The 21,559-nt window shown below is 49.1% G+C and overlaps 1 protein-coding gene across 6 annotated transcripts in view; it reads right to left on the bottom strand.

Moving 5' to 3' along the window:
- The window catches only part of LOC120058298 (R3H domain-containing protein 2-like), a 99,107-nt gene that overhangs the window by 42,112 nt on the left and 35,436 nt on the right, over positions 1-21,559 (bottom strand). For 5 of the 6 annotated variants that reach the window (XM_039006902.1, XM_039006857.1, XM_039006875.1 and 2 more), the window contains exons 2-7: positions 13,263-13,517; positions 12,924-13,139; positions 7,451-7,492; positions 5,671-5,878; positions 5,169-5,247; positions 3,758-3,817 (exon numbers count right to left, since the gene is read on the bottom strand). In XM_039006902.1, coding sequence (XP_038862830.1) covers positions 3,758-3,817; positions 5,169-5,247; positions 5,671-5,878; positions 7,451-7,492; positions 12,924-13,106 — 572 coding nt within the window. In that variant the 5' untranslated portion in view covers positions 13,107-13,139; positions 13,263-13,517. The remainder of the gene's footprint in view (positions 1-3,757; positions 3,818-5,168; positions 5,248-5,670; positions 5,879-7,450; positions 7,493-12,923; positions 13,140-13,262; positions 13,518-21,559) is intronic. The other variant, XM_039006893.1, reaches the window with a different exon arrangement.

Raw genomic sequence — 21,559 nt, 5'->3', positions numbered from 1 at the left:
GGAGGGAGGAACTGGTTACTGGAGGGAGGAACTGGTTACTGGAGGGAAGAACTGGTTACTGGAGGATAGAACTGGGAGATTAAACAACGTGAACTGGTTACTGGAGGGGAGAAATGGTTACTGGAGGGGAGAACTGGGAGATTAAACAACGTGTACTGGTTACTGGAGGGGAGAACTGGGAGATTAAACAACGTGAACTGGTTACTGGAGGGGAGAACTGGGAGATTAAACAACGTGTACTGGTTACTGGAGGGGGGAACTGGGAGATTAAACAACGTGTACTGGTTACTGGAGGGGAGAACTGGTTACTGGAGGTGAGAACTGGGATATTAAACAACGTATACTGGTTACTGGAGGGGAGAAATGGTTACTGGAGGGAGGAACTGGGAGATTAAACAACGTGTACTGGTTACTGGAGGGGAGAACTGGGAGATTAAACAACGTATACTGGTTACTGGAGGGGAGAACTGGGAGATTAAACAATGTGTACTGGTTACTGGAGGGGACAACTGGGAGATTAAACAATGTGTACTGGTTACTGGAGGGGAGAACTGGGAGATTAAACAATGTGTACTGGTTACTGGAGGGGGGAACTGGGAGATTAAACAACGTGTACTGGTTACTGGAGGGGAGAACTGGGAGATTAAACAACGTGTACTGGTTACTGGAGGGGAGAACTGGGAGATTAAACAATGTGTACTGGTTACTGGAGGGGAGAACTGGGAGATTAAACAACGTGTACTGGTTACTGGAGGGGAGAACTGGGAGATTAAACAACGTGTACTGGTTACTGGAGGGGAGAACTGGTTACTGGAGGGGAGAACATGGAGATTAAACAACGTGTACTGGTTACTGGAGGGGAAAACTGGGAGATTAAACAACGTGTACTGGTTACTGGAGGGGAGAACTGGGAGATTAAACAACGTGTACTGGTTACTGGAGGGGAGAACTGGTTATTGGAGGGGAGAACTGGGAGATTAAACAACGTGTACTGGTTACTGGAGGGGCGAACTGGGAGATTAAACAACGTGTACTGGTTACTGGAGGGGAGAACTGGGAGATTAAACAACGTGTACTGGTTACTGGAGGGTAAAAACTGGTTACTGGAGGGAAGAACTTGTTACTGGAGGGGAGAACTGGTTACTGGAGGGGAGAACTGGGAGATTAAACAATGTGTACTGGTTACTGGAGGGCGGAACTGGAAGATTAAACAACGTGTACAGGTTACTGGAGGGAGGAACTGGGAGATTAAACAACGTGTACTGGTTACTGGAGGGCAGAACTGGGAGATTAAACAACGTGTACTGGTTACTGGAGGGGAGAAATGGTTACTGGAGGGGAGAACTTGTTACTGGAGGGGAGAACTTGTTACTGGAGGGGAGAACTTGTTACTGGAGGGGAGAACTGGGAGATTAAACAACGTGTACAGGTTACTGGAGGGCAGAACTGGGAGAGTAAACAACGTGTACTGGTTACTGGAGGGAGGAACTGGGAGATTAAACAACGTATACTGGTTACTGGAGGGGAGAACGTGGAGATTAAACAACGTGTACTGGTTACTGGAGGAGAGAACTGGGAGATTAAACAACGTATACTGGTTACTGGAGGGGAGAACTTGTTACTGGAGGAGAGAACGTGGAGATTAAACAACGTGTACTGGTTACTGGAGGGAGGAACTGGGAGATTAAACAACGTGTACTGGTTACTGGAGGGGAGAACTTGGAGATTAAACAACGTGTACTGGTTACTGGAGGGGAGAACGTGGAGATTAAACAACGTGTACTGGTTACTGGAGGGAGGAACTGGGAGATTAAACAACGTGTACTGGTTACTGGAGGAGAGAAATGGTTACTGGAGGGGGAAACTGGTTACTGGAGGGGAGAACTGGGAGATTAAACAACGTATACTGGTTACTGGAGGGGAGAAATGGTTACTGGAGGGGAGAACTGGGAGATTAAACAACGTATACTGGTTACTGGAGGGGAGAACTGGGAGATTGAGCAATGTGTACTGGTTACTGGAGGGGAGAACTGGGAGATTAAACAACGTGTACTGGTTACTGGAGGGGAGAACTGGGAGATTAAACAACGTGTACTGGTTACTGGAGGGGAGAACTGGGAGATTAAACAATGTGTACTGGTTACTGGAGGGGAGAACTGGGAGATTAAACAACGTGTACTGGTTACTGGAGGGAAGAACTGGGAGATTAAACAACGTGTACTGGTTACTGGAGGGGAGAACTGGGAGATTAAACAACGTGTACTGGTTACTGGAGGGAAGAACGTGGAGATTAAACAACGTGTACTGGTTACTGGAGGGGCGAACTGGTTACTGGAGGGAAGAACGTGGAGATTAAACCACGTATACTGGTTACTGGAGGGGAGAAATGGTTACTGGAGGGGAGAACTTGTTACTGGAGGGGAGAACTGGTTACTGGAGGGAGAACGTGGAGATTAAACAACGTGTACTGGTTACTGGAGGGAGGAACTGGGAGATTAAACAACGTGTACTGGTTACTGGAGGGAGGAACTGGGAGATTAAACAACGTGTACTGGTTACTGGAGGGGAGAACTGGGAGATTAAACAACGTGTACTGGTTACTGGAGGGGAGAACTAGGAGATTAAACAACGTGTACAGGTTACTGGAGGGGAGAAATGGGAGATTAAACAACGTGTACTGGTTACTGGAGGGAAGAACTGGGAGATTAAACAACGTGTACAGGTTACTGGAGGGGAGAAATGGGAGATTAAACAACGTGTACTGGTTACTGGAGGGAAGAACTGGGAGATTAAACAACGTATACTGGTTACTGGAGGGAAGAAATGGTTACTGGAGGGAAGAACTTGTTACTGGAGGGGAGAACGTGGAGATTAAACAACGTGTACTGGTTACTGGAGGGAGGAACTGGGAGATTAAACAACGTGTACTGGTTACTGGAGGGAAGAACTGGGAGATTAAACAACGTGTACTGGTTACTGGAGGGGGGAACTGGGAGATTAAACAACGTGTACTGGTTACTGGAGGGGAGAACTAGGAGATTAAACAACGTGTACAGGTTACTGGAGGGGAGAAATGGGAGATTAAACAACGTGTACTGGTTACTGGAGGGAAGAACTGGGAGATTAAACAACGTGTACAGGTTACTGGAGGGGAGAAATGGGAGATTAAACAACGTGTACTGGTTACTGGAGGGAAGAACTGGGAGATTAAACAACGTGTACTGGTTACTGGAGGGAGGAACTGGGAGATTAAACAACGTGTACAGGTTACTGGAGGGGAGAAATGGGAGATTAAACAACGTGTACTGGTTACTGGAGGGGAGAACTGGGAGATTAAACAACGTGTACTGGTTACTGGAGGGAAGAACTGGGAGATGAACCATCTAGTGATGATACTTGAGTGGTAGTACAGTGTCTCTCTCTTAGATGGGGACCGTTACCCTTTTCTAAAACAAAACGAAATTGTTAAACTGTTAAAGACGGGACTGATTTACATTTGAAATAGAACAAAATAAACTGCAGGTGAGGGTAATGATACCATCCCATCGACAGGTGGACACAGAGTCCCAGGCAGCCAAATATACCATACTGATATACCAACCACAGTACAATCCCCATGTTTATCCCATTATAAATATACCGGATTAAAGTAGCAGTATGGAATGTGGATACGTCCCACATGGCACCCTATTCCCTACATTGGGCACTACTTTTGACCAGAGCCTATATGGGGAATAGGGTGCCATTTCTCACTCACTTGTCGTCATTAATGAACTCCAGGATATCTTGTTCTAGTTTCAGCAGCATCATTCGATCCCTGTTGGAGAGAGGAGCGAGAGGGGAGAGATAGGGGAGAGAGAGGGGAAAGAGATAGAGGGGAGAGATAGGAGAGAGATAGGAGAGAGGAGAGAGAGCGATAGAAAGAGAGCGATAGAAAGAGAGAGAGAGCGATAGAGAGAGAGCGATAGAGAGAGCGATAGAGAGAGCGAGCGATAGAAAGAGAGAGAGCGAGAGAGAGCGATAGAGAGAGAGAGAGAGAGAGAGAGCGATAGAGAGAGCGATAGAAAGAGAGAGAGAGAGCGATAGAGAGAGCGATAGAGAGAGAGAGAGAGAGAGAGCGATAGAGAGAGCGATAGAAAGAGAGAGAGAGCGATAGAGAGAGAGAGAGCGATAGAGAGAGAGAGAGCGATAGAGAGAGAGAGAGAGAGAGAGAGCGAGAGAGAGCGATAGAGAGCGATAGAGAGAGATAGAAAGCGAGAGCGATAGAAAGCGAGAGAGCGATAGAAAGCGAGAGCGATAGAAAGCGAGAGCGATAGAAAGCGAGAGAGCGATAGAAAGCGAGAGAGCGATAGAAAGCGAGAGAGCGATAGAAAGCGAGAGAGCGATAGAAAGCGAGAGAGCGATAGAAAGCGAGAGAGCGATAGAAAGCGAGAGAGCGATAGAAAGCGAGAGAGCGATAGAAAGCGAGAGAGCGATAGAAAGCGAGAGAGCGATAGAAAGAGAGAGCGATAGAAAGAGAGAGCGATAGAAAGAGAGAGCGATAGAAAGAGAGAGAGCGATAGAAAGAGAGAGAGCGATAGAAAAATAGAGAGCGATAGAAAAAGAGCGTTAGAAAGAGAGAGAGAGATCGAGAGATGGAGGCTTAACATGGACTACCATGTCTATCATGCATTGATGTGTGCAAAAAACATGAATCCCCAAGCTGATCTACAGTTAAGATTCTGCCCTAAAAGTTTCTCAATCCATTTCCATCTGTTGAGTGCTGTGGCTGTGATAGGAGATCGATTAAGTTGTTTTTCAGTGTGTGTTACCTGGGGTTGTTTTTGAGTGTGTGTGTGTGTGTGTGTGTGTGTGTGTGTGTGTGTGTGTGTGTGTGTGTGTGTGTGCGTGTGTGTGTGTGTGTTACCTGGGGTTGTTTTTCAGTGTGTGTTACCTGGGGTTGTTTTTCAGTGTGTGTTAACTGGGGTTGTTTTTCAGTGTGTGTTAACTGGGGTTGTTTTTCAGTGTGTTACCTGGGGTTGTTTTTCAGTGTGTGTTAACTGGGGTTGTTTTTCAGTGTGTGTTAACTGGGGTTGTTTTTCAGTGTGTTACCTGGGGTTGTTTTTCAGTGTGTTACCTGGGGTTGTTTTTCAGTGTGTGTTAACTGGGGTTGTTTTTCAGTGTGTTACCTGGGGTTGTTTTTCAGTGTGTTGACCAGGAAGTCGTGCACGTCGATGCCGGTGGAGTCTGTGTACTCCTGGCTGGAGTCTGGCGGAAGGGAGAGAAGACAGGATGCTTAAAATAGCACCACACACACAACCTGGTAACACACAGGCATGCACTCAGGAGTATCCACACACACACACACACACACACACAACCTGGTAACACACAGGCATGCACTCAGGAGTATCCACACACACACACACACAACCTGGTAACACACAGGCATGCACTCAGGAGTACCCACACACACACAGTCAGTCAGTGGGGTTAGAGAGGCAAAAAACTGCAACAGCTGCAGAAAGGGTGTGTTGTTTCTGAACAAATAGGAATGGAGGATCGTTTTCAACTATTTACTGACACACACACACCATGATACAGACTGTCCGTTTCCCCATCAGCTGGGTCTGCCCCTCTTTGCTACTCGAATGAATCCTCTTCAGCATTTTCCCCCCAGAGACATCTTACCTCGTGACAACATCTTGCGTGGAGTCCTGTCCTTCTTCTCCTTCTCATCCTCGTTCTCATAGTCATCCTTAGAAGACTTCTCCTCCTCCTTGTCTGAGGGACAGCTGATGTGGAGCTGGATAATGTCTGGAGGTCCGTCAGTACAGAACGGACCTGATGACTCCTCACACACCGCCAGGCTCCTCACCAGCTTCAGCTTGGCATTGGACTGAAACACACCCAGAGACACACACACACCCCACAGTGAAGCAGCAGACTACACACATAGTGAGAGACACACCACAGTGAAGTCATTTATAGCTCTTCGGTTCATCAATAATAGATCAAATTCATTGCACACTATCAATATTTGACAACAAATGTTAAAACATTAACATCTGCATTTTAGCTTGGCATTAGACTGAAACACAGAGAAACACACACACACCACATCAAAGCAAGCAGCTAAGTAAAAAACACAAATATTAAAATGCAGAAACACTCCACATTGAAGAACCTAGGCTACATACATCTGGTCCTACTACTGAGAGATAGCTGGTCACATACCAGCACCATTTTACAATACATGAGGTGAACACACTGGGTCGGAGGGGACTAAGCCACTGGGTCGGAGGGGACTAAGCCACTGGGTCGGAGGGGACTAAGCCACTGGGTCGGAGGGGACTAAGCCACTGGGTCGGAGGGGACTAAGCCACTGGGTCGGAGGGGACTAAGCCACTGGGTCGGAGGGGACTAAGCCACTGGGTCGGAGGGGACTAAGCCACTGGGTCGGAGGGGACTAAGCCACTGGGTCGGAGGGGACTAACACACTGGGTCGGAGGGGACTAAGCCACTGGGTCGGAGGGGACTAAGCCACTGGGTCGGAGGGGACTAAGCCACTGGGTCGGAGGGGACTAAGCCACTGGGTCGGAGGGGACTAAGCCACTGGGTCGGAGGGGACTAAGCCACTGGGTCGGAGGGGACTAAGCCACTGGGTCGGAGGGGACTAACACACTGGGTCGGAGGGGACTAAGCCACTGGGTCGGAGGGGACTAAGCCACTGGGTCGGAGGGGACTAAGCCACTGGGTCGGAGGGGACTAAGCCACTGGGTCGGAGGGGACTAAGCCACTGGGTCGGAGGGGACTAAGCCACTGGGTCGGAGGGGACTAAGCCACTGGGTCGGAGGGGACTAAGCCACTGGGTCGGAGGGGACTAAGCCACTGGGTCGGAGGGGACTAAGCCACTGGGTCGGAGGGGACTAAGCCACTGGGTCGGAGGGGACTAAGCCACTGGGTCGGAGGGGACTAAGCCACTGGGTCGGAGGGGACTAACACACTGGGTCGGAGGGGACTAACACACTGGGTCGGAGGGGACTAACACACTGGGTCGGAGGGGACTAACACACTGGGTCGGAGGGGACTAAGCCACTGGGTCGGAGGGGACTAACACACTGGGTCGGAGGGGACTAAGCCACTGGGTCGGAGGGGACTAACACACTGGGTCGGAGGGGACTAAGCCACTGGGTCGGAGGGGACTAAGCCACTGGGTCGGAGGGGACTAAGCCACTGGGTCGGAGGGGACTAAGCCACTGGGTCGGAGGGGACTAACACACTGGGTCGGAGGGGACTAACACACTGGGTCGGAGGGGACTAAGCCACTGGGTCGGAGGGGACTAAGCCACTGGGTCGGAGGGGACTAACACACTGGGTCGGAGGGGACTAATCCCAGGATTAGGATCATGATATGGAAACGTACACAACAACAACATCAACACAATAGACAGGATAATACCGTCCTTACCCTGGCCCTTTTCCTGCCATGGCCGTGGTTCTGAGTACGCCTCTGCAAGGGAAGAACATCTGGTAATACTAGCTACACTCAAAACCATTTACAATGTTAAATAAATATGTTAAAACCATATTTTAGTGAACAAATGTTTGATTTCGTTGTTAATATAGGGAGATTACCGTGGTTGCTGTGGAAACAGATTATTCAACTTCCTATACTGTTTCTGTTAGATATTTGTTGAAGCTGATGTTGACTACAAACCCACAATGCAATGCACAGTCGTGAAGGCGTGACAGTGCTTCTTCCCCCTCAGGAGGTTAAAAAAGTTTGGCATGGGCCCTCAAATCCTGAAAAGGTTTTACAGCTGTACCACTGAGAGCATATTGACTGGCTGCATCACTGCTGGGTATGGCAATAGCACCGCCTTCGATCGCATGGCGCTACAGAGGGTGGTGTGGACAGCCCAGTACATCACTGGGGATGAGCTCCCTGCCATCCAGGACCTCTCTTTATCAGGCGGTGTAAAAAGAAGGCCCGGAAAATCGTCAAAGACTCCAACCGCCCAAGCCATAGACTATTTTCTCTGCTGGCGCACGGCAAGAGGTACCGGTGCATCAAGTCTGACACCAACAGGCTATTGAACAGCTTCTATCCCCAAGTAATACGACTGATAAATAGCTACACGGACCGAGTTTACCTTGCATCTTTAATTTCAATATTTGCACATACAGTCGTGGCCAAAAGTTTAGAATGACAAAAATATACATTTTTCACAAAGTCTGCTGCCTCCGTTTAGTATATGCAAATTGCCATCATACAATGTCAAGAGTGATCAGATGAATTGCAATTAATTGCAAAGTCCCTCTTTGCCATGCAAATGAACTGAATCCCAAAAAAACATTTCCACTGCATTTCAGCCCTGCCACAAAAGGACCAGCTGACATCATGTCAGTGATTCTCTCGTTAACACAGGTGTGAGTGTTGACGAGGACAAGGCTGGAGATCACTCTGTCATGCTGATTGAGTTCGGATAACAGACTGGAAGCTTCAAAAGGAGGGTGGTGCTTGGAATCATTGTTCTTCCTCTGTCAAACATTGGTTACCTGCAAGGAAACACATGCCGTCATCATTGCTTTGCACAAAAAGGGCTTCACAGGAAAGGATATTGCTGCCAGTAAGATTGCACCTAAATCAACCATTTATCGGATCATCAAGAACTTCAAGGAGAGCGGTTCAATTGTTGTGAAGAAGGCTTCAGGGCGCCCAAGAAAGTCCAGCAAGCGCCAGGGCCGTCTCCTAAAGTTGATTCAGTTGCGGGATCGGGGCACCACCAGTACAGAGCTTTCTCAGGAATGGCAGCAGGCAGGTGTGAGGGCATCTGCACGCACAGTGAGGCGAAGACTTTTGGAGGATGGCCTGGTGTCAAGAAGGGCAGCAAAGGAGCCACTTCTCTCCAGGAAAAACATCAGGGACAGACTGATATTCTGCAAAAGGTACAGGGATTGGACTGCTGAGGACTGGGGTAAAGTCATTTTCTCTGATGAATCCCCTTTCCGATTGTTTGGGGCATCCAGAATAAAGCTTGTCCGGAGAAGACAAGGTGAGCGCTACCATCAGTCCTGTGTCATGCCAACAGTAATGCATCCTGAGACCATTCATGTGTGGGGTTGCTTCTCAGCCAAGGGAGTGGGCTCACTCACAATTTTGCCTAAGAACACAGCCATGAATAAAGAATGGTACCAACATCCTTCAAGAGCAACTTCTCCCAACCATCCAGGAACAGTTTTGTGACGAACAATGCATTTTCCAGCATGATGGAGCACCTTGCCATAAGGCAAAAGGGATAACTAAGTGGCTCGGGGAACAAAACATCAATATTTTGAGTCCATGGCCAGGAAACTCCCCAGTCCTTAATCACATTGAGAACTTGTGGTCAATCCTCAAGAGGCGGGTGGACAAACAAAAACCCACAAATTCTGACAAACTCCAAGCATTGATTATACAAGAATGGGCTGCCATCAGTCAGGATGTGGCCCAGAAGTTAACTGACAGCATACCAGGGCAGATTGCAGAGGTCTTGAAAAAGAAGGGTCAACACTGCAAATATTGACTCTTTGCATCAACTTCATGTAATTGTCAATAAAAGCCTTTGACACTTATGAAATGCTTGTAATTATACTTCAATATTCCATAGTAACATCTGACAAAAATATCTAAAGACACTGAAGCAGCAAACCTTGTGGAAATTAATATTTGTGTCATTCTCAAAACTTTTGGCCACGACTGTACACCGTCACTCCAACATCTGCTCACTCACATACTGTAATATGCACCAACATTTATACTGACTCTACACACACACACACACACACACACACACACACACACACACACACACACACACACACACACACACACACACACACACACACACACACACACACACACACACACACACACACACACACACACACACACACACACACACACAGCTGCTACTCTGTTTATCATATATCCTGCTCCCTAGTCACCTTACCCCTATACATATCTACCTCCCCTCTACATATCTACCTCCCCTCTACATATCTACCTCCCCTCTACATATCTACCTCCCCTCTACATATCTACCTCCCCTCTACATATCTACCTCCCCTATACATATCTACCTGTGTCCCTGCACATGTAAATATGATATTGGATCTTCCTTTAATATTTTCTGTATATAGTATGCTGACTTACTTAAAAGGTGCATTTCATATTCTTATTTATTTTTTCTAGTAATACATTGCTATTGACTATTTCATTGTTGTGTTTTGAGTTTGCAAGAAAGGCAATTCACTGTACTTGTGTATGTGACATTAAAACGTATTCTCTCTCTGGGCAGGTCATGGCTAGAAAGGATACAGTTTGTCAAATTTACATCAAAAGTTCATTTATTTTTGCATTTGAGCTAACGATAACCCTTTTCCTAACCTTTACCTAATTCTCCTATCCTGCTGACAAAAGCTGTATCCTTTTTACTCAAAACCCTCTGGGCAGGGCCACTGTCAGCATTTCAGTGAGAAGGCATTCAGTTGTACAACTGACATCTGTGTAATTAGTTTGATGCTAGAAGCACAGCTAGCTATATTTCATGGCTTCAACAAACTAGCTAAGTACCTTTGAGCAGGCTAGCCATCTTCGGCTGGACCATGTGGCTAGCTAACGATGGCTGGCTATGCCGCTAGCTAGCACAAGCCAGCACTACTCGTCGGCTGCCTGCATCGAGCAAGCAGAAACAGAAAGCTAGCAACTCTTGCAGGCCAACGATGATGATACGTCACGTAATATGTTGTTATGCAGTCCAACTTGCTACTACATCGCTCAGTGCTGTAGCGGAGCAGGCTGAGAGCTTCAAGTTCCTTGGTGTCCACATCAACAACAAACTAGAATGGTCCAAACACACCAAGACAGTCGTGAAGAGGGCACGACAACACCTTTCCCCCTCAGGAAACGAAAAAGATTTGGCATGGGTGCTGAGATCCTCAAAAGGTTCTACAGCTGCAACATCGAGAGCATCCTGACTGGTTGCATCACTGCCTGGTACGGCAACTGCTCGGCCTCTGACCGCAAGGCAATACAGAGGGTTGTGCGTACGGCTCAGTAGATCACTGGGGCTAAGACAAAAAGGCTTCTCAACAGTTTTTACCCCCAAGCCATAAGACTCCTGAACAGGTAACCAAATGGTTACCCGGACTATTTGCATTGTGTGCCCCCTCAACCCCTCTTTTACGCTGCTGCTACTCTCTGTTTATCATATATGCATAGTCACTTTAACTATACATTCATGTACATACCTCCTCAATTGGGCCGACCAACCAGTGCTCCCGCACATTGACTAACCAGGCTATCTGCATTGTGTCCCACCCACCACCCACCAACCCCTCTTTTACGCTGCTGCTACTCTATGTTTATCATATATGCATAGTCACTTTAACTATATCTACATGTACATACTACCTCAATCAGCCTGACTAACCGGTGTCTGTATATAGCCTCGCTACTGTATATAGCTTGTCTTTTTACTGTTGTTTTATTTCTTTACTTACCTATTGTTCACCTAATACCTTTTTTTGCACTGTTGGTTAGAGCCTGTAAGTAAGCATTTCACTGTAAGGTCTACTACACCTGTTGTATTCAGCGCACGTGACAAATAAACTTTGATTTGATGTAGTGTGCATAGCGCTGAGAGAAAAAAAATAAAAAACATTTTTTTAACTAGGTCCCAGACGCTGTTCAATTCCTCGAAATCCATTTTTTGTGAGCTCAACACGCCATTTCTCTATATTGAAATCAAAGCTAGTCGAAACTCTTAAATGTCTGACTTGCTAACTGGTTGAACACGGCACGTGTATAACTTACAACCATTTAGCAAGTCGGAAATGTACAAGTTTCCTAGTTCCGACTAGAACGTGAACGCGGCATAAGTCAAGAACTATGTGGGACGCTAGGCTGATTGGAAGTTGTAGTTTACATTAGGTAAATATTCAACCTAGTTTAGTGCAGAAATGTGGTAATTAACTACAATGACCATAATCCATTGCGCCCATTCTTTCCGGCCACGGACAGAGGTGGATACACACCATATGAGACCGCATGAGAGAGGAATGACAACATGACGACGAGAGGGATAGAGACAGTTTGTGAGGTAGCTCTACCCGATTGATAGTTAGTAATAGTTCGCAAAAGTAGTCTTCAAAGTATGCTTTATCTACTTTACTTTTCAACCCACTGTCAGTGTCAGATTGAAGGCAGGTGATGGCTGAGGGAAGCGCTAAAATCATTTTAATGTCATTACTTTGATAATCCATTTAATGCTTAAATTTTTAATTGAAAACGAAATCGAAAACCGTGATTATTTTTGTAATAATAGAACCGAAACCGAACTCAAAAAAGCACGTATTGCGCAACACTTTAGTGTCAATGACAGTCATTCACTAAAAAAGGGGCAATTTTTCTCAACCACATCCAACCCTGCCAACCCACCCCCACTACACTCCAGTCGCAGCCTTGCAGCGCATGTGCATCGTGGCCGTATGCAACTATGCAATGCATGATGGGAGCGCAGGTTCAAACAGAACTGAAAAAGACGTCTCACTGTGTATTTTGAGCACGTCAGCAAAAAATATGCTTTGTCATTACAATATAAAATGTGTGAATATGTTCAAATCTAGACAGCCACAGAATTCACAGACAATTTATTCACTAGTGTAGTAGGACGATTCCTTCAAAAACTTTTCTGGAAATTACAACCCTAGAAGTGCAGTGCCGAGGAGGCAAAAGGGTGTTTCCCAATAATCTCTCCTTTCTCTTGAAGTGTGTACTCGTTTACTCCTCACCACAAATGTAAAAGCATCCCTTCCATTAAGGGAAGTAAACAAGTCCACAATTCGGGAGAAAGGAGAGATTATTAGGAAGCAACCACATTGCCGTTGAGGTCAGTTACCTGTGAGTCCTGTGTGGCGCTCTCCTCTGCCTCCATGCCCTCCCCGGTGCCCCCAGCACCCTCCTGTCCCTGGCAAGGTTCAGGGGATGGGGAGAGCTTCATCATCAAGTCATCATCGAACGCTCCACTACTTCCAATATCCCCCTCCGCCTGGATGTCCTCCCCAGCCAGGCTCACGGACATCCTCTCAAGGGGAGGGTAGGAGGGACTCAGAGACTGTTAAAGAAGAGAAGAGGTTCAAGGCTGTACAGGTTCAGGTTACGACCTGGGCTGAAGAAAACTCCGGACCCTAAGTCGAGAGACACCGACCATGTAGTTCACGAATACAGTGAACTGTACCTGACTAGGAGGTCAGCTGTTCTGCGCTGATTCCTTATGGAGTGTGTTCCCAGGAGAGGGCTCTACAGAGGAGGACTGTGCCGCTCCGCTGGGCGAGGGTATTCCATAGCACGTTCCATATAGAGGGGGGGGAGAAAACAGCCGAGACGGGAGACACCAGGTGAGTGGGTCTATCCGTCCGTCCGTCCGTCAGTATATGCGCGCGTGTGTCTCAGTGCAGCAGCATGTTGATGAGAGCTCCTCCAGCCAGGACCGCTGGGGATGAGAGAAAGGTAGAATGACGTCACTAACCGTTACAACACACCGAGCCTCTGACTGGGTCTCGGCTGACTCACTGCTCAAAGCGTGGGAGGACAGAGCTTCCGGGCTGGCTGTGGAAGTATGAATTCAGGCAGTGCATTAATGAACACTTGCAGACCTGGCTTGAAATATGACTTGTTTTTTTTTTGTTCAGAAACTTTACAACAGCTTACTGACAGAGTTGAGACAGTGTGTTTCTCTCTCCCGCTCACTCTTTAACAACACGAAGCTAATGAAAACAGGACACACACACCAGAGCAAGACAGACAAACAGGACGCTGTGTGGATTAACACGGTTCTCTTCAGTTTAACACAATTTCCTCGAAAGTCATCAGGAAGCTGTGTGTGTGTGTGTGTGTGTGTGTGAGATGCAGACAGGAGAGGAGGCTGTATGGCAGGCAGGGATTCCCAAAGTAGGGGAAAACCCAGGCACAGCAAGGACCTCATCACTGAGGCAGCAGGACAATGCATCAATGACCAGGCCACCCACCCACACAACCACCCACACAACCACCCACACACAAACACAACCACCCACACACAAACACAACCACCCACACACAAACACAACCACCCACACACAAACACAACCACCCACACAACCACCCACAAGCACAACCACCCACACACAAACACAACCACCCACACAACCACCCACAAGCACAACCACCCACAAACACAACCACCCACACAACCACCCACAAGCACAACCACCCACAAACACAACCACCCACACACAAACACAACCAACCACCCACAAACACAACCAACCAACCACCCACAAACACAACCAACCACCCACAAACACAACCACCCACAAACACAACCACCCACACAACCACCCAAACCCAAACACAACCACCCACAAGCACAACCACCCACAAACACAACCACCCACAAACACAACCACCCACAAACACAACCACCCACACAAACACAACCACCCACACAAACACAACCACCCACACAACCACCCACCCACAAATAATATGCCCTCCAGGACACCTACACCACCCGATGTCACAGGAAGGCCATAAAGATCATCAAGGACAACAACCACCCGAGCCACTGCCTGTTCACCCCGCTATCATCCAGAAGGCGAGGTCAGTACAGGTGCATTAAGGGGGGACCGAGAGGCTGAAAAACAGCTTCTATCTCAAGGCCATCAGACTGTTAAACAGCCACCACTAACATTGAGTGGTTGCTGCCAACATACTGACTCAACTCCAGCCACTTTAATAATGGAAATTGATGGAAATTGATCAAAAATGTATCACTAGCCACTTTAAACAATGCCACTTAATATAATGTTTACATACCCTACATTACTCATCTCATATGTATATGTATATACTGTACTCTATATCATCTACTGCATCTTGCCATCTTTATGTAATACATGTATCACTAGCCACTTTAAACTATGCACTTTTATGTTTACATACCCTACATTACTCATCTCATATGTATATACTGTACTCTATACCATCTACTGCATATTGCCTATGCCGTTCTGTACCATCACTTATTCATATATATCTTTATGTACATATTCTTTATCCCTTTACACTTGTGTGTATAAGGTAGTAGTTGTGGAATTGTTAGGTTAGATTACTCGTTGGTTATTACTGCATTGTCAGAACTAGAAGCACAAGCATTTCGCTACACTCGCATTAACATCTGCTAACCATGTGTATGTGACAAATATAATTTGATTTGACCCACACACACCCACAAACACAACCACCCACAAACACCCACACACACACACACAACCACCCACCCACACAACCACCCACACACCCACAAACACAACCAACCAACCAACCACCCACCCACCCACAAACACAACCAACCACCCACAAAAGCACCCACCCACACACCCACAAATACACCCACAAACACAACCAACCACCCACCCACAAACACAACCACCCACCCACCCACACTCAGCTCTGAAGAGGCAAATAGTATTTAAAAAACCATTGCAAATAGCCTACAGCTGTTCTTGATTGAGCTTGCCTGTAGCAATGGGACCAATAGACACGTCCCCAAAGTGCAAACCACACCCACTTTTGACCTGGCACTCCGGGCTAAAGAAAATTCTCAAATGATTTGTATTATTTCAAATAGAATATGAACCCAAGTCTGGAAGACAGACAGAGCCTGCTGAAGACCGATTCACTGAGGGTTATTTAGTGCAGGTATTGAGTCCCTGTCCCTCCGGTTAATTTAACCTTTTTTGTGGGTCATAGCAGGTCAGGGTCTAAGCAATAGTTGGTACCGGACGACAGGAGAGAAAACAGGGGGTTTATGCTATAATATAGGCTTCTGTAAGTTATAGGGAACCAATGTAGCTGCTAGTTATTTATAAACTGCAGCTGTAATCACATGGCCATTTAGCAGGTTGAATTTTATAATGGAGAGGAGAGATGTGTGTGTGTGTGTGTGTGTGTGTGTGTGTGTGTGTGTGTGTGTGTGTGTGTGTGTGTGTGTGTGTGTGTGTGTGTGTGTGTGTGTGTGTGTACTGCAGAACCTGAATGAAAGATGAAGGTAAATGGAAATGTAGCACAGTGTACAGAGGAACAGAGAGAGAGAGAGAGAGAGAGAGGGATAGAGGGAGAGAGAGAGCTGTGAGGAACAGAGAGGGAGAGCTGTGAGGAACAGAGAGGAACAGAGAGAGAGAGAGAGAGGAACAGAGAGGGATAGAGAGAGGAACAGAGAGGGAGAGAGAGGGAGGAGGAACAGAGAGAGAGGGATAGAGGAACAGAGAGGGAGAGAGAGGGAGAGGGGAACAGAGAGAGAGGGATAGAGAGGAACAGAGAGAGAGGGATAGAGAGGGAGAGAGGGAGAGAGGAACAGAGAGAGAGGGATAGAGAGGAACAGAGAGAGAGGGATAGAGAGGCAGAGAGAGAGAGGGATAGAGAGGCAGAGAGAGAGGGATAGAGAGAGGGAGAGCTGTGAGGAACAGAGAGAGAGGGATAAAGATGCAGAGAGAGAGAGAAAAATAGAAAAACAGAGGGAATGAGTCAGAGCTGAGCAGAGGGGGAGGATGACGTCAGCAGGCTGAACATTAAGAGGACACATTAGAAGAGGAGAGAGAGGAAGAGGGAGTGAGGACAGAACAGAGGAGGGGCAGATCAGGGGTATCCTCTATGACAGAGAAGAGGAAGAGAGAGAGGAAGAGGGAGTGAGGACAGAACAGAGGAGGGGCAGATCAGGGGTATCCTCTATGACAGAGAGGAGGAAGAGAGAGAGGAAGAGGGAGTGAGGACAGAACAGAGGAGGGGCAGAGCAGGGGTATCCTCTATGACAGAGAAGAGGAAGAGGGAGTGCGGACAGAACAGAGGGGCAGATCAGGGGTATCCTCTATGACAGAGTAGAGGAAGAGAGAGAGGAAGAGGGAGTGAGGACAGAACAGAGGAGGGGCAGAGCAGGGGTATCCTCTATGACAGAGAAGAGGAAGAGAGAGAGGAAGAGAGAGTGAGGACAGAACAGAGGGGCAGAGCAGGGGTATCCTCTATGACAGAGAAGAGGAAGAGAGAGAGGAAGAGAGAGAGGAAGAGAGAGTGAGGACAGAACAGAGGAGGGGCAGAGCAGGGGTATCCTCTATGACAGAGAAGAGAAAAGAGAGAGTGTGTGTAGGAGGTCAAGATTGAAAGAGGGAGGGGGAGAACGAGTGACACAGAGAGACGGACAGAGATAGCAGAGCTGCTGGCCGTAATCACCCCGCCCTTGTTCATTGTAAAGACAGAGGAGAGAAAGAAAGACACAGAGAGAGAGAGAGGAGATCCTTTCTATCCATTATTGATGAGTGCTGGAATGTGGGCGGGGAAGAGAGAAAGATACCGGTATGGAGAACGCGAGAGAAAGAGAGGGACAGGGGAACCTTTCTCCAAGTCATCCTTCACAGCAGCAGGTCATCAAGAGAACAAAAATAAACGCACCTCTTCTCTCCATTCATGCGATTTGAATCAACAAAAATAATTTAAAAAATAAAAAGATGACTACCTCAACTTTTTCCAGCCACACTTGTCAATGAACGTTCATCATGATGAGCTCATTGTGAATAGAGTGTCAGGAGTCAGGACAAGTCCTCCTAACACTGTTATCATGACACTAGTATTACAGATGACTGTTGATCTGCTACCCACAGAGGAGGGGCTCGAAGCAGGCTGCATTCACTCATGTCCACAAGTCTTTACATTCAACACAGCAGTGGTTTTTGGGCTCCCATGTGATGCAAATGTTGTCACCTAGGACGACTGTGTCAATGTTGTCACCTAGGACGACTGTGTCAATGTTGTCACCTAGGACGACTGTGTCAATGAATCAAGTGTAACGTGGTTAGCCTTCTTCAGAAGTGTGCTGAATGGATTGGAGGCTACCACTCAAAGAAAAATAAATGTCAAAAGAAACACCGGAAATTGGTCCCGTTCCCCTTATAGACCTTACGTCATTTCGGCCCTTCTTCTAGTTTGGGAAGGGGGAGCAGAGCGAGAGACATGGCAGGGGGAGCAGGGGAGAGACATTTTTTTTTTTTAATCAATGATGAAACAGACTGTGCAGCCGTGCGATTGGCCGAGGCCTCCACCAATGGGAGGCCCAGCTCCATGGCAACAGGCTCTGTCACCAAGAGAAAACCAGAGAGCTCCCTCAACACCCCCATCTCTCTGTAGCACCCCCCCCCCCCCCTTCCTGGCTGCCGAATCCAAAACACACCTCTCTCTCTCTCACCCCTTCCTGCCTGGCGAACCAAACACACACCTCTCTCTCTCTTACTGTAGCACCCCCTTTCATGTAGAACCCAAAAACACACACACACACCCCCACACTTCTCTCACTGTACCACCCCCCTTCATGTAGAACCCAAATACACACCTCTCAGTATTACCCTTTTCCCATCCCCAATAACCTAGCTCTGCAGATTTAAGGAGCGCAGCTCTCTAACAATCTCTCTCACACACACGAAAAATTATCTGAGTTACAAAACACCAGCACACACGGAAAGTGATCCAATTCATAAACATTCTAGTGAAGTGTACAGATGGATGACTCCTTGACACACTACTCTGTTTTGTGTTGTGTCGGGAATAGGCTCAGCAGATCGGTTTCAGGTGACCCCTGAACTAAGCAGATTGAGGAGCAGACGCACATTGAGACAGAGAGGCCTGAGGAGCTAACTAGTGAACGTGGACAGATCGGGAGGTGGACCACGCTTCCTGGGGCTCCACACTCACATATGAACAGCTACAAGCCAGCTACTGAGACCAGCCGGAGTCACATCTCAAAAAAAAACATTCACCAAATGTTACAGAAATATTTCCCCAAATATCGCTAGTTAAAACACATGGCACTTAGCGTCACTAACAAGCATTTATGCCTCTGCTACATCGGACCGCTGCAGGCAGAGGTCTGGCCACGAGGCCATCTTAGCTGTTACAGTATTCCTGATAACGATATAGATGTTTTCAGAGTCCAGAAGGACAACTGATGAGATTAGGATCTCTAGGACAAGTTGACATCTCTCCTCTCTCCTTTTTTACTTGTTAATTCTAATGATGCTGTTTTGTACTGTAGGGACTGCTGTTGCTTTCCTGTGTCTGGTCTGAGTGGTGTGTATTCCATCAGGGAACACATTGGAAACAAGTGATGTTCACTTTAACGCGTTATCCCCTGGATTGTACTCGGTGCACCCAATTTTCCCCCAATAAATCAATCACAAAGGTAGTTAATATTGGCCTCAGTGCATGTGGTCCAGGCAGGTAGCAAACCAACATTTGTAGACAGTAAACACCGTGCTCCATTACTGCAACAAATTGAGCCATCCATCCAATCTGAACCACCTATCATGTGAGCAATGCCCAGTCCCTCCCTCCCTCCCAGCACCCAGCTACCTCCATCCATCCCTCCCTCCCTCCCACCCAACCAGTTACCTCCATCCATCCCTCCCTCCCAGCACCCAGCTACCTCCATCCATCCCTCCCTCCCAGCACCCAGCTACCTCCATCCATCCCTCACAGCACCCAGCTACCTGCCTCCCTCACAGCACCCAGCCCTCTCCATCCCTCCCTCCCACTCAGCACCCAGCTACCTCCCTCACAGCAAGCACCCAGCTACCTCCCTCCCCCCCTCCCTCCCAGCACCCAGCTACCTCCATCCATCCCTCCCTCCCTCCCAGCAACCAGCTACCTGCATCCGTCCCTCCCTCCCTCACAGCACCCAGCTACCTCCCTCCCTCCCTCACAGCACCCAGCTACCTCCCTCCCTCCCTCCCAGCACCCAGCTACCTCCCTCCCTCCCTCCCACCCAGCTACCTCCCTCCCTCCCTCACAGCACCCAGCTACCTCCATCCCTCCCTCCCACCCACCCAGCTACCTCCATCCCTCCCTCCCTCACAGCACCCAGCTACCTCCATCCCTCCCACTCAGCACCCAGCTACCTCCATCCCTCCCTCCCTCCCTCCCACTCAGCACCCAGCTACCTCCATCCCTCCCTCACAGCACCCAGCTACCTCCCTCCCTCCCTCACAGCACCCAGCTACCTCCCTCCCTCCCTCACAGCACCCAGCTACCTCCCTCCCTCCCTCACAGCACCCAGCTACCTCCCTCCCTCCCTCACAGCACCCAGCTACCTCCCTCCCAGCACCCAGCTACCTCCCTCCCTCCCTCACAGCACCCAGCTACATCCCTCCCTCCCTCACAGCACCCAGCTACCTCCCTCCTTCCCTCCCAGCACCCAGCTACCTCCCTCCCTCCCTCACAGCACCCAGCTACCTCCCTCCCTCCCTCCCTCACAGCACCCAGCTACCTCCCTCCCTCCCAGCAACCAGCTACCTCCATCCCCCCCTCCCAGCACCCAGCTACCTCCATCCTTCCCTCCCAGCACCCAGCTACCTCCATCCTTCCCTCACAGCACCCAGCTACCTCCCTCCCTCCCAGCACCCAGCTACCTCCATCCCTCCCAGCACCCAGCTACCTCCATCCCTCCCTCCCTCCCTCACAGCACCCAGCTACCTCCCTCCCTCCCTCACAGCACCCAGCTACCTCCCTCCCTCCCAGCACCCAGCTACCTCCCTCCCTCCCAGCACCCAGCTACCTCCATCCCTCCCTCCCTCCCTCACAGCACCCAGCTACCTCCATCCCTCCCTCCCTCCCTCCCAGCACCCAGCTACCTCCCTACCTCCCTCCTTCCCTCCCAGCACCCAGCTACCTCCCTCCCTCCCAGCACCCAGCTACCTCCATCCCTCCCTCCCTCCCTCCCAGCACCCAGCTACCTCCCTACCTCCCTCCTTCCCTCCCAGCACCCAGCTACCTCCCTCCCTCACAGCACCCAGCTACCTCCATCCCTCCCTCCCAGCACCCAGCTACCTCCCTACCTCCCTCCTTCCCTCCCAGCACCCAGCTACCTCCCTCCCTCCCAGCACCCAGCTACCTCCATCCCTCCCAGCACCCAGCTACCTCCCTCCCTCCCTCACAGCACCCAGCTACATCCCTCCCTCCCTCACAGCACCCAGCTACCTCCCTCCCTCACAGCACCCAGCTACCTCCCTCCCTCCCTCCCTCACAGCACCCAGCTACCAGCTACCTCCCTCACAGCACCCAGCTACCTCCCTCACAGCACCCAGCTACCTCCCTCACAGCACCCAGCTACCTCCCTCCCTCCCTCACAGCACCCAGCTACCTCCCTCCCTCCCTCCCAGCACCCAGCTACCTCCCTCCCTCCCTCACAGCACCCAGCTACCTCCCTCCCTCCCTCACAGCACCCAGCTACATCCCTCCCTCCCTCACAGCACCCAGCTACATCCCTCTGTCCCTCACAGCACCCAGCTACCTCCCTCCCTATGTCCCTCACAGCACCCAGCTACCTCCCTCCCTCCCTCCCTCACAGCACCCAGCTACCTCCCTCCCTCCCTCCCAGCACCCAGCTACCTCCCTCCCTCCCTCCCAGCACCCAGCTACCTCCCTCCCTCCCTCACAGCACCCAGCTACCTCCCT

This window comes from Salvelinus namaycush, chromosome 2 (genome assembly GCF_016432855.1).
Source record: "Salvelinus namaycush isolate Seneca chromosome 2, SaNama_1.0, whole genome shotgun sequence".
Taxonomy (NCBI): Eukaryota; Metazoa; Chordata; class Actinopteri; order Salmoniformes; family Salmonidae; genus Salvelinus; species Salvelinus namaycush.
Note: the sequence above shows the minus strand (reverse complement) of the source record. Positions and strands in the feature narration are given on the sequence as shown.